This window comes from Calypte anna, chromosome 9, assembly GCF_003957555.1.
Source record: "Calypte anna isolate BGI_N300 chromosome 9, bCalAnn1_v1.p, whole genome shotgun sequence".
Classification (NCBI taxonomy): Eukaryota; Metazoa; Chordata; class Aves; order Apodiformes; family Trochilidae; genus Calypte; species Calypte anna.
In genome coordinates this window covers 21,787,245-21,799,812 of record NC_044255.1, presented here as the reverse complement: position 1 = coordinate 21,799,812, position 12,568 = coordinate 21,787,245, and the positions used below count along the sequence as shown (strand labels likewise).

The following is a 12,568-nucleotide window of genomic DNA, read 5'->3' as shown; positions in this document are numbered from 1 at the left end:
GGAATTAAGAAAACCACTGTGGGTTCCCAGCTTTCCATTCTGGCCGCCAGTATCCCTCGGCAGCAGTGTTACCCCCCGCCCTCCCCCCCTCAAGATCTTAAATGCTTTAATTTTCACAGTTACCTCTCTGAACCACTCAGATGGGATTGCAATGGGTTTCAATCTCGGAACAAAGGACCGGAGGAAAAAAAAAAAAAAAAAGAAGCCGAGCTACAGAGCTACATCTCTGGCAGTAAAACTGGAACCTCTTGGTACCCTGGAGCCGAAGGGAGGGTGAACAGGGGGTGGGCAGCTCCCCTCCGATACGGACATGAGGCTGCACGTAAATTCATGTTTTATTCAGTGAAAACAAATCCCTCCTCACCTCCCCCTCTTCGTTGTCTCCATCACGAATTTAAACCAGCGGGAAAGTCCCTATTAGGGGAGGAGGGGAGGCGAAGGGACATCGGTAAGGAGGACAAGCAGTAAAACACGGGGGAACCTAGAGGAGAATCGAGTCTACCGCTGGGCTAACCGAAGTGGAGGAGGAGGAGGAAGAAAAAGAGGAAGGCAGGGAGGCGGAGCGGGTCAGGAGGCGGTCCGGTGCCGCCCAGCCAGTGGCGCTCCTGCCCGCCGCTTTAAATGATTTGGAGGGTCGGTTCTGTCCGGGGCTGCTACTTCGGGAGGTGGTGAGGGTGGTACCGAACCGCTTCTCCTCTCCTCATCCCTATCCCTTCTCTCCTCGGAGCGATGTCGGCGTGCCCGGGCCCGGGGATGCTCTGGTTCTGGCTGTGCTGGGCACTGGCGGTCCGGGCGGCGGAGCGGCTGCAGCGGGGGATGTGAGTGGGGTTGGGGGGCTGAGTGGGGTGGTAGCCGCATCCTTTGTCTGTGGGATGGGAAGGGGTTCTGGGGTTCTGGCGGGATTCCCCCCAGGAATGCGCTTGGGTGCTCATCGGCGCTGAACTCTGCCACAAAGAAAGTTGAGCTGCGTGCGATGGTAACTGAGCCCAGCTCCCCCCCTCAGAGCAGGGTTCTGCTCCGGGGAGTTATTCTGTGGGGTTTAGAGGGAGCTTCAGCCCCCAGGTTGGAGGAGGAAAAAGCGAGCGGGATCGGTTCGCTTCGGTTCGAGACCCGAAGTGAGCTTCGGAGGGTTCATCAGTGCCCCTGGACGTGTTCCCCTGTGAGCTGCTGTGGGGCATCCTGCTCTAGCAGGATTTGGGATCAGGACTGGGGATCTCCAGAGCTCCCTTCCAACCTTTACCAGTCTGTGATCCCCCAGTCTGGTTCTTCCTTCCCATTTAAAAAGCGAACGGGGGGGCAGAGCCGAGCTCTGCACAGCTGTACTTGGCGTCATGATTTTATTTTATTTTATTTTTTTTCCGAGGGGTTACGATGAGCTTTACCTGCTGGAGAACGGCGAGAGAAAAATCAGAGTAGGAGAGTGCCTGTTCAGTGAGGGGCTGGGGAGGAGGAGGAGGCAGAGGTGGGAGCGATGAAGAGCATCCCCCCCGCAGCTCCTCTGCAGACACAAAGGATCCACACGGATCCCGACTGCTGCCTGCGCTGGGGAAGTTTCTGTGAGGGGTTTAGCAATAGATGCCTGGTATGGCAAATGCAGTGTAACGTGGTTTTTGTGTCCAGAGGTAGTATTCTGGTCGAATTTTGAAGTAGAATAGCTGATAGTATCTTGCCGTCCAATTCTTTGCTGATTGCAATTGGGAGAAGTGTTTCTGGAAACTGCTTTATGCAGGGGAACCCTTTTCTCTGCAAAGCTGTTATTGTATTTTTAAGAAATGTACACACCCACTTTCTCCCTCTCCAAGAAACCTGACAACAACCTTTTCAGATGTCTGTATACCTTAATTTCCAACCTCTTTGCTCTTCCTGGCTTTTTTACTTCAACTTCATCCCACCCTTTAATGATTCATTTGTCAGGAAACTTCTAAGTCAATTGCTTTCTGGGTTTCTGTGCAATAGGATGTAAATATGTATTTATTAGCTGTGCTTTTAAGGTGGTTTATATGGCTACGTTTTCTCAGTGTGAGAAGTATCTATCATGATCTTCAGAGAAGTGAAGTTCATTTTCTGGTTAAGCATTTTTTTCTATTTTAAAAGTGCTCTGTGTTGTTTGGTTTTTTTTCCAGGCATGCTTCTTGCTCTCTATAAGTAATTATTCTACTCTGAGGCAGAATACCATTGGCCTCCATTGATCTGTTTGCATTTGATATATTGGTAATAACTATGATTTGCACTTCTGATGCTGGAGGTGGTGTTGGCTGTAAATTTGCCTTCAAGCAATTTCTGTTTGCTTTCTCCTATTTAAAGACAGTGTCACTGAAAGTACAGGGGAAACATTCCCTTCTGGAAATGAAACTATATGAGGGTATTACTGCTGGACTCCAGTCATCGGGAGCAGCAGCAATCAGAAAAACCTTCCCTGGCACTCATATCTATGGCAGGGCCTTGGGTGCTTTTCTGAAAAGCATATTCCTGCAGTTTCTATAATTCTTACTGCTTTTGAGCTAGGACAGGTATAAGTATTACTCCAGACTTACTGTAAACTACTTAGAGACTTTACTTTTGATGCAAAGAAAAAGAGAAGAAGTCATCACTGCACAGGAGTAAGCCTGCCAGCTTACACCAAGCAATGGTGAAATGTCCAAAAGGACACATTTCATAAATTACCTTTTTTTAGTAGCTCTGTTTTCTTCTTTTGACATTGGTCATCTGCAGTCAATGGGATAAGGACAACAGATGGATCCCCTGGAATGTACCATGATGGGTGTTTTTTTTTTTCTTTTGTTTTTGTTGTTGCTGTTTTGATTGAGATCTCATGAGACTGAGGATGTACAGGATATTCTTTGTAATTGTTTTGGTTCTGCTGCTAACTTGAGTGTTTGCTGCTAGCTAAAAATGCATAGGATCTGTGTGAATGTTGGTATTCTGTTTCCAAGCCCCCTGAGGAGATTTAATGCAGAACAGATTATAGGATGACTAGCTGTTTCCATCAACTATGTTTCCAGACAATTAGCCTTTGATTATCTTGTATTAGAATGTTAGTGAACAGTGGAACAACCAGTGAACAAATACACAGTTTTCATTAAAAAAAAAAAGAGCATGCTTTTTAGGCCTTGAAATGAGCAACTAACTAGTCATTAAAAACACATTTTTAGCAGCTCCTTTTGTAGTCAGCTCTCTAGTTCCAAATTGGGATATTGGAAGTGTGATGTGGTTATCTACCACTGAGTTTACTTCCAGGATTGTGCTTCACAGAAGAGCAGAAATAGGAGCTAAGAGTCGAGGGTTTGAGTTGTTGTCAGAAGTGGTAAATTCTCTCTTAGATAAATACTCTACTACAGGTTTTAAAAGTAAAGAGGTTTGCTCAGCTGGGACCAAGCAAAAGGCAGGAGTGGTCCTGAGGTATGTTCTAGGAACTGTGCAAAAAATACATTTTGTAGTTAGGACTGAGCCATGGCTGAAGAATGGCTTTGTCTCTTGCTAAGTGACACATGAGTGAGGATCTCTTTTGGAAATGTCATGAGATAAACTCTGTCCCTCCCAGCACTCAGCCCACTGACTCACTCTGGGATTTTTGCACGTCCAGGATGATACCTAAAAAATCTGATTTACTTTTAGAGGATCCAGTCACAACCTTGCATTAAAACTTTTGCTCAGGTTTTTTGACTGCTCAGATGTTGCAGCTGTTTATTCACTCTATCCACAAGCAAGTAAACTTGGTCATGTTCCAAGGAACACCTGGATTTAGAGCTGGATTTCTGGCTGAGGAACTGTTCATTTCTTTGGGGCATTGTAGGCTCACTCCTGTTCCTCCAGATAAATCACAGTCCCAAAAGCAAAATCTATCAATCACATGATAGATAATTTTGCAACCCTGGAGCAGACTTTAACTGTGCAAATACTTGGCCTCCAGAGATCCAGGACTGTTGTGCTCAAACAGCTCTGGTGATGGACAGTATTTCAAAGTAATAGATAATAACAGTTTCTTGTACAAGAAGATGCAATTAAAGAAGTGAAATTCAGGTTTTTTGAGGACTGGAATATATTTCAAAATAAATTACTGGTGTACAAAATGCTTCCACATAAAAGATGATTCTGGATTTTGATTGCTAGAGGAGAACAAATAGCATGTTGTTTTGAGTATGTTGCAATGCAGTGCAGAAAACAAAGAAATGTAAATAAAATGCCTCTATAAAGTATATGGTGGTACAGTTTAAGCTTGAAGCCTGGAGTTTTGACATACTGTCCAAATGATGTGAAAAGTAGGTGGTATAGTAATTTCTTGGTGAGAAATTGCCTGTGTTTTTACCCAGTAATGCCAATTTGCAGGTGTGAGGGAAGTTTGTATTCCTAGTGTTAAATAAGGGCTCAAAGTATGTTTAGTTTCTGGATTTAAAATTAGTAATGTAGTAAAATCTTCTCCTATTTCTTCAAATAGGATATGGTATGCTCACAGATTTAATTGTTAAAAAAAAATCCAGATTTTCTAATGAAAATAAGGACCTGATTTGCCACTATGGTGTGTTTTAAATTTGTATTTTGTATTAAGTAAGATTAAATTAAGTCTGTCTTTACTCTTAAAACCTTGCTTGAAGTGATGTTGGCAACCCAGAGTCACTGCCAAGTTCTCATTTAGACTATTGAATTTTACCTTTTTTTTTTCCTAGCTGAAACCTCAAGTACTTCTTCCCAGTCTTCATCCTAGCCTGTGCACTACAGGATCTTGCCACCAGATAGAGCTCATGCTGGTCAGCACTTGAACACAGATTTGTCAAGAGTTTGCACTTAAAGCCTCTGTTTCAGAGTTTCTGCAGAAACACAGTTTTTTAATTCCATCTTTTAACAAATGGTAAAGGCCTCTTCTGTTCTCCTGGAGGGTTTTCACTGGACTTAATAATTGCCATCATGCTGTTGGTTTTGGTTTGGTTTTTTTGCTTTTTTCACCCCTGATTCATGACATGTTTTCCTGTTCTTCAGGAGAAAAATGAGATCAAGACTTCCTTCTAAACTCTGAAGTAGCCATAAGACTATGAAAATACATGGTCATAAAACTTGATAGCCTGAAGTTGCTGGTTTTAAGGAGTAACTTGATCTTGCAGTTGACTGTAAAATATTTTCCAGTTTTATAAATACCTGTTTTCATATCAGAGACATCCCATGATGTACCTAACATGAGGTTTAGATATTTACCACCCTTCATCACACCAGCTTTCACATACTGTGTGAGTCTTACATTGGCAAGTTTAAGGAAGGGAAGCTCCTCCTTTTCCCTTGTAATGGGATTTGGGTTCTTAAATTACTCTCCTGAAATTTCTCTTCAAAAATGCATCCTCAGAGGGGAGGACTTGTCAGCTTTTCTTTAGGTTTATTTGTGGTGCATTGTGAAGTGTTGATACAGTTTAGTTATTGATGCAGATGTTTATTATCTACATGTACTGCCTGGCAGTATTGCTGAATTCCAGGGAAGCTGCCTGCTTTTCACTTCTTTCTTCTGTGTTTTTTGTCTCCACTGCTGTTATTTGTCATAGTTCTAGACATGCCATGATCGAGCTATGACAGGGAGTGTGGAATATTTTTAATAAATTTGAAGAAATCTCCTGGTGAAGAGGAGTGAGATTATCTGATAATGTAAAATCTATTCTTTGGATTACTCTGCAGCAGAACCTCCTTTGATAGCAGTGACACTTTGGCTTTCAGAGTTAACAGACTATATTGCAGACTTGTGTTATTCACCAGCTAAATACCTTCTCTCTTTGAACACAGTTAATAGATTTCCTCCTTCTGAAATACAAGCCTGTTATTTCTTACCTTCTCTCTGAAATCTAATGCTTTTAACTTATTTCTGAGGAGAAAGACATTTCCTTTCATTACTGCTAAATCAAAGCATTTTAAAATTGCATATGGGACATACGTACTTTGGTTTTATGCTCTGTATTCCATGCTGGTCTTGGTTTTAAACTACTAATAATTGTTCTGGTGGTAAGCTTGGGATTTTTCCCCTTTGCTTTAGGAGGTGGGTGCTTTCAGCTGTAATATGTACACAGCCTGAGCTGGACATTTAGTTGTATTTTTCTCAGTGTCTTTGACCTATGGATGAGAATTTGATGGGGTGTGTAAACAGAAAATGCTATTTAAGTGACAATACAGATCTTCTTTTTATGTTCTTTAGCAGAGACAGGGTGCTGCCTTCCCTTTGTAAGGCAGAGCAGGGCTTGGTGTACATTTTTGCCCAGCCTGTGTTTTTATGTACAGAAATTAATTCAGTTTTGAAAGCATATAATACCTGGGGCTGTGCTTTAGAAGGCTTTTTAAGGTACTTTGTATTGTTTTCAAACAAAAAAATATACTTAAAGCTGTGAAACATATTTTGGGCCTAGATTTTTTAGGTAAAAATGTTCCTGTGTCCCTCAACCTTTATAATACTCTGCAGTATTACACAAATTATAGTATAATATTATAGATTATTCTGTTTGTAATTACTAGCACTCTCTCTGCCTGACAGATGCATCATCAGCTGTAAAAAACACAGTTGCACAAACATCTCTTGCAATTCTTCATCAGACAAGTTGTGTCCATCTGTTTTATTTGTCTGAAAAATAACACCAGGAACCCTTGGGTTATTTAGAACCTCAGTATAAGTTTCTACCCTGAAAGATACAAATGCTTGTTTACATTTTTTTCCCATTTACTGCTGTAGAGTAGTAATCCATGCATGTTTGTTGCAGTGTGTTTTTTCATGTCTAGAATTCATAAAATATTTAGCTGAGGATTTGTAGGAGAATAAATTACTTGGAATATTTTAACACTTAAAACATTGGCATGTAAGAACTTAAGTTTTCTTGCATATGTTATGTGTTACTTCAGAGAAGGCTTTCAAGAAAAGAGGGGTTGGCTCTAAACTGTTAAAATCTGACATCCATCAGAAAAGCAGGGAACAATCCCTGGATTCTGGGTGCCAAACTGGAACTGAGGATTTCACTACCTTCTAACTCGTTTCACTGTCAGGCAGTGTGGTACTTGGTGTAAACCAGAATGAGCTTTTTTTCCTTATGAAGTGGTCTGGTATTTTTCAGTGACTTTTATTTAAAATATTTTAGCATTATGTCTTTCCATTCCTCCTTGACAAAGGAAGCTCAGGTGTGTGTCTTCCTGGCAGATTTAGTGGGGTGGCTTTTATTATTCCTTTTTCTACAGTGGAATGATCATTGAGGTGGGTGCAGTTGATGTGAAATGTCATCCAGACATGACTGCTGCTAGTTGATGCTTTCCTTTCATAATCTCACATTTTTCAACACTTGATTTTGTCTAAATTCTTGACAATTATTTGCTTTTTCTTCCCAATGAGTATGTGCAGGCTATTACCTCTTTATGTGTGACCTTTCATATGGGTTTCTAATGACATGAGCCTAGTGGGGCTTGGCAGTTACTGGCAATGATGCTTCCATTCTGGATGCTCTTCTTTAAGTCAGTTCTTTAAGAATAACCTCAGTGCAGAAGTTTGGAGGTGTGTAGGAGACATCTAGTCACAAAGAAGATGCTAACACCAGGTAGCCTGCAATTATTGCACTATTCTGGTGGTCAGTTTTCTTTATTTACAGTAAGACTCATTCCAAGGTAGCCATGTGCTGGGATAATAAAATATTTTGGCTACAATAGATAAAATTAAAGTGCACACTTCCTGAACATGAGCAAAGATGTATGTTTGAGGGTATCAGAACTGCATGCTGATGTGGGGATGCCATCCTGTGGGTCTGTACTAGATGCTTGACCTGATCCTGCAGAAGCAACATGATGCCTGCAGGGGTCAGGTAGTAAAAACTAAACCTGGGTGTTGCTGGGGGTTGGGGCTGGGTGACACTATTTAAAACAAGGATAGCAACAACACAATCACCCCTTGGTTTAAGATGCAAATAAGGTGATTTGACAAATCACAGTTAAATGATTTGGATGTGCATGTTTTTCCACTTTTCTTGCTAACCAAAATAGATTATGCTATCTTGGGGGGAGGGAGAAGGTTATTTAAATATAATCTAAATGACAGATGCTGCACTTTGATAGCAGTAGGAACTAAAAATTTTATTGTTGTTGTAATAGCTGAGTGTGTAATTAATCATCTCATATTGATTTGCTTTTAATCTAGATGCAGTGCACCAAGTTTGAAAGAACTCTCATGTTATTTAGCTGCTTCATCTAATCAGGGAGAGGATGTAAGGAAGACACAGCAGTGCATTAGTAACCTGTGGGGTTAGGAGAGGCTTCTGTTTGGGACCTTCATCTACAGATCCAGAGAACTGTGGTGATAATGAGACCTAATCTAAATGAGCCTGGTGCTTACAATCCATATCCCAGAGGGCATATAAACATCACAAATATTGATACAGGATCAGTAGAGAGCAGGGATTGATTAGTGGTCAAGGGAGCAGGATGTCCCTAATTGTCTCTGGTAGTGCAGATTAATTTTATCTGGGAAATGAGCCTTAAAATAGATTAAAGGTAGAAAGGGGAGCTTGGTAGTTTAAAAAGGGAGAAAAGCCTTTTCTCTCATTCTAGCCTTTGTGAATTATTATTGCTGTTAAGCAATATATATAGAGACAAAAATTATCTATATATTAGTTTCTATATAAGTAATTCTGTGTACCTAGTCCTTTGGACCCTTTGTTTCTATGCTCTTTTTCCTAATTTTTCTTAGTTTTTCCTGTGTTCTGCTGAAATTTACTTTTCTTTCTACTTGAGATGGAATCCATTGCAAGCTTTTCATCAACATCGTGTTTGCATACAGCTTTGTGCTGCTGAGCTTCTCTCCTGCAACACTGCAGATTTTTTCTGCTTGGTGTCAACCTGCTTGTCCAGAGGTCTCTTCTAGAAGCTGGGGATGTCTTTTTTGGTTGTTGGAGGTGTGAAGAGATTCACACAATTTTCAGTAGTTCTAGCCAAAGCTTTTGTAGCAATGAGCAACTGTGTTCAGACCAACATCAGTGTCTTTCTAGAGCAAAATCCCCACTTGTCACCACAGCAGTGGGGAATTTAGCCCTGACTGTCATCTTGGTTTCCATGAGGAAAGTTCTCATTTGATCTTTTCAAGCTAAATCTGGGAAAGCACGTAGGCTGTGCTTTTCTAAACTTTTAATCACAGCATAAAGGGAAGGAGCAGCAACCAATTAGTGTTTTGGAAACAGAATTCTGGCAAGTTGCTCCTTGTGACAGGTTTCAACTATTGACTGTGTTTCATGGGAAGATCAATAACATTCAGGCTGCAAGTTCTTCAGCTGAGGTGATGTAGGCTACATCTTAGTTTTAGGAATTTAACAGCCTTCTGGCTTACTGTGGAAGGTGGTGTCATTCACTTGCTCTCTGTGGAAAGACCTACAATCAGACAGCCAAATCATTCTTTGCTCTGTATTCATTAATATTTTGATTTAAGATTTGCACTGTTGAAAGAAACCTTTAGGGATATCTTGATGTGTGTTTGTTCTCTCACTGCTGTTAAATCTGCCTACTCTTAGCTTCTTGATTTGAGCTGGGAAAACAGGGATTGATTGAGTGAGAGATTTACTTTAATTGTCATTCAAAGAGCCAGGTGTTAGGATCACACTAGGCAGAGGAAGAGCATATCCCTGTCACAGGGCTGTGATGTACCTTTTGAAATGATGACGCTGGTCCCCTTCTAGCTCTTGTGTGATCAGATATCTTCCCATCTCCTCATCTTGTCTTCTTTTTGATCCACACATGCCAGGAGTGTGTGCAGAAAGCTGCCTTTGGTCCCACAAGCAGATGGCCTGGACCTCTCTTTGCCTTTGTTATGTGAAAACCACGTGTGCTTCATCATAAGAGCCCATCTATTGCTTTATGAAATGATTTGATGCTTGAAAGGGGATGTGTAAAGCTGCTTTGAGAACCTTTGCATCCTTGCAGCATCGTGGGCAGGGATAAAACTGCAGAGGACCTCAGTTGGGAGGCTGTGGATGTGCTGTTCCTGTCATCTCTCTGCCATAACTTTGGGAAGGCTGCAATTCCTTCTCAGGACAGGTCAGTTGAGGTGATGCTGGTGGTGCTGAGAGCTTGGAGAACTGGTGCTGAGGATGGATGGATGGATGGCCACAATTGCTGGTTACTCAGTGAGGACCTCATGGCTGCTGTCTGGAGGTCCAAATGCTGTGAGATGCTGGGTGGGTGAAACCAGAGAGCACCAAGGTCCTGGGCTGCTTCCAGAAGTGGGCAACAAATGGTTACTGAAGAGGAGAAGTGAAGGGTGGGCATGCAGTGAGTCTTGGCTTGAATTTGAAGCTCAGGGACTTTCAGAGCCAGGTTTGCCATCTTTGTATTTCATACATCTCCGTGGCTGCCTTTGACTGTACTTCTGTATGAGGATACAAATTCCTTTTTAAATTCTAAATGCAAGGATGAATTAGATCCTGCCTGGAGATACTTTTAATTTTCTCTGAACTTTTCCTGTTGCTCAGTGGTTCATAGGCATCACAGCTATATGATTAGCCAAGGCTGCTCTCACTTCATGTTGGTCTAATTATCTGTTCATTAGAATCTTAAGCCTTGAGCCTGGAAGCACACAGGGTGTCTTTGTTTAAAGGGCAGTTGCTTAATGCAAATATTAAAAGAGAGCTTTCTGGCTTACCCAAGTCAGACTGACAAGCTAATAATAGCCTTCATGTTAGTCTGGGCTAACAGAGAGCATCAATATAAATAGGTTTTAAGGGACTGATGCATCAATCAAATCATAGAATATAATGTGCATTTGTGTACTTTCCTTGTTTTAACATTTAAATCCCCATTAATAAATATTTTCTGAACGCAAAGGGCATGGGAGTAAAAAATGGAGCTCTCCTCATCTAAATACACCATTAAAAACACTTGAGGTTTCAGGTTAATCTTAGGTGGCCTCTAGTTAATAGAATGCCATGATACAAAAATGGTTTTAGTTGCTGTAGACTTGTTCAGGAAACTGCTCTGAAGTTTATAGGTATAAAAGAACAGAGTCAGGTAGCTGAAAAACTGGTGTCTTGGCTGCATGTCCATGGAGCTGTGAAGATGGCAAACTCTTGTAGAGGGCATATTTTGTTTCCCAGCTTTGCTAGCAGAGGATTCCATGTTGTGCAGTTGCTGCAATTTAATTACAGTGTAGCAGAGGGTTTGATATCTGCCTTTAAATTATCCCAAGGGCACCTAGGAGGAATGACTTACTTTGAATAAATCTTAATAAACATATGATTTGATGCTGCTGGCTTGTTTTGTGCTGTGAGAGCCATTTGTTCCTATTAACTATATCACAGAAGTCAATACAACTATTCCTGGAAACATGGAAGTATCACACCAGTAAGAATTTACAGGCTGGGCTCAGTGTGTCATTACAACAATTGTCAGCTTCCCTCTTTCATTTGTGGAAGAGCAATGCATATGAATGTACCTTTATCTGGAAAGTTTTAGGCAATTTTAATAAAAGGAGATATGCATGAATTATCAGTACATGATGTTCTATTCACTAGGGGGAGAGTCATTTAAAAAAGCCTGTTAAGTCAGGCATGGTTGCTAAGTAAGGCCAGGGTTTTATTAGACCAGCTGATGTAATGGAAAAAAAAAAAAAGGCAAGTTTTTGGGCTGACAGAAGCTTCCTTTGGATGGGAAACAAACAGCAGATTTTGTGCTAAGAATGGGAACAATTGTCCTGAACTTCAGCAAAATATCTGAAATGGTGAGGGAATTTGAGAGGAAGAGGTAGCTGGCACAGATGGGAAGGATTGCTAAGTAATGGAGCTGACATGGAACGTGGAGGAAAGGTGGTTTCTGGAAGAATTTAAGGGAATTTGAAACTAAGCTGCTGTCTTCTGGGTTGCTTTGTGGTGTTGGCAGCTGTGGCTGGGGCAGACTCAGGGAATGGGAAACGAGGAGCACAGGAGAATGATCTGCAGCATGGGAGGAAGAGTTTGGAGCAGGATGGCAGAGATGTCTGCTGAAAATGTGGTTGAGGATGATGGAGAGAAGCAATTCCTCCCAAGTGTGGGATAAATAGACATTCTAGTTCAGGAAACTAATTTCTCTCAAGACTTTATTGAGGCTTTCTAGTGCAAATGTACTTTTTCTACTCTTCTCTGAGATAAGACAACCAGAGCCTACTTTTCAGAACTTTCTTTGTGTAAACTATATAGGACTTCTTGGGAAGGTGGTTGGTTTGTTTTAAAATCTGATCTTTCTCTACTGGAGTGTCCTTATTGGGTGAAGGCCCTTCCTGCTTAGGAAGTCCCCAATATTCCTCTTAGCTAGGGACTTGAAGTGCCTCTGGGAGACAGGACTGAGTTTCCCATTCTGGGTGTGCTTTGCATGGTCTGCCATGTACTGGGAGGGTTCTGGCAGTACTGGGAATATTGTGGAGTGGATCAGGGCAAGCAGGGATTCTTCCAAGTATTTAGCTCAGTAAAAATGGTCACTTACAGTGTTTTTCCTGTTCTGCAGAAGTGTAATTTAATGATGTTTGGAAGCTGCCTGAAGACCAGCAGATGAAAGATGTGCTTCTTTATTAGAAGAGCTACCTTGTGAGGTGTTCAGATGGAATAGGGAGCTA

General features: G+C 41.5%; 1 protein-coding gene across 1 annotated transcript in view; it reads left to right on the top strand.

The window, feature by feature from the left end:
- The first annotated feature begins 729 nt into the window (after positions 1-729).
- Positions 730-12,568, top strand: part of LOC115598732 (multiple epidermal growth factor-like domains protein 6) — a 180,929-nt gene continuing 169,090 nt past the window's right edge. Inside the window, exon 1 of the mRNA XM_030455803.1 lies at positions 730-818. Within this exon, the coding sequence (XP_030311663.1) occupies positions 730-818 (89 nt within the window). The remainder of the gene's footprint in view (positions 819-12,568) is intronic.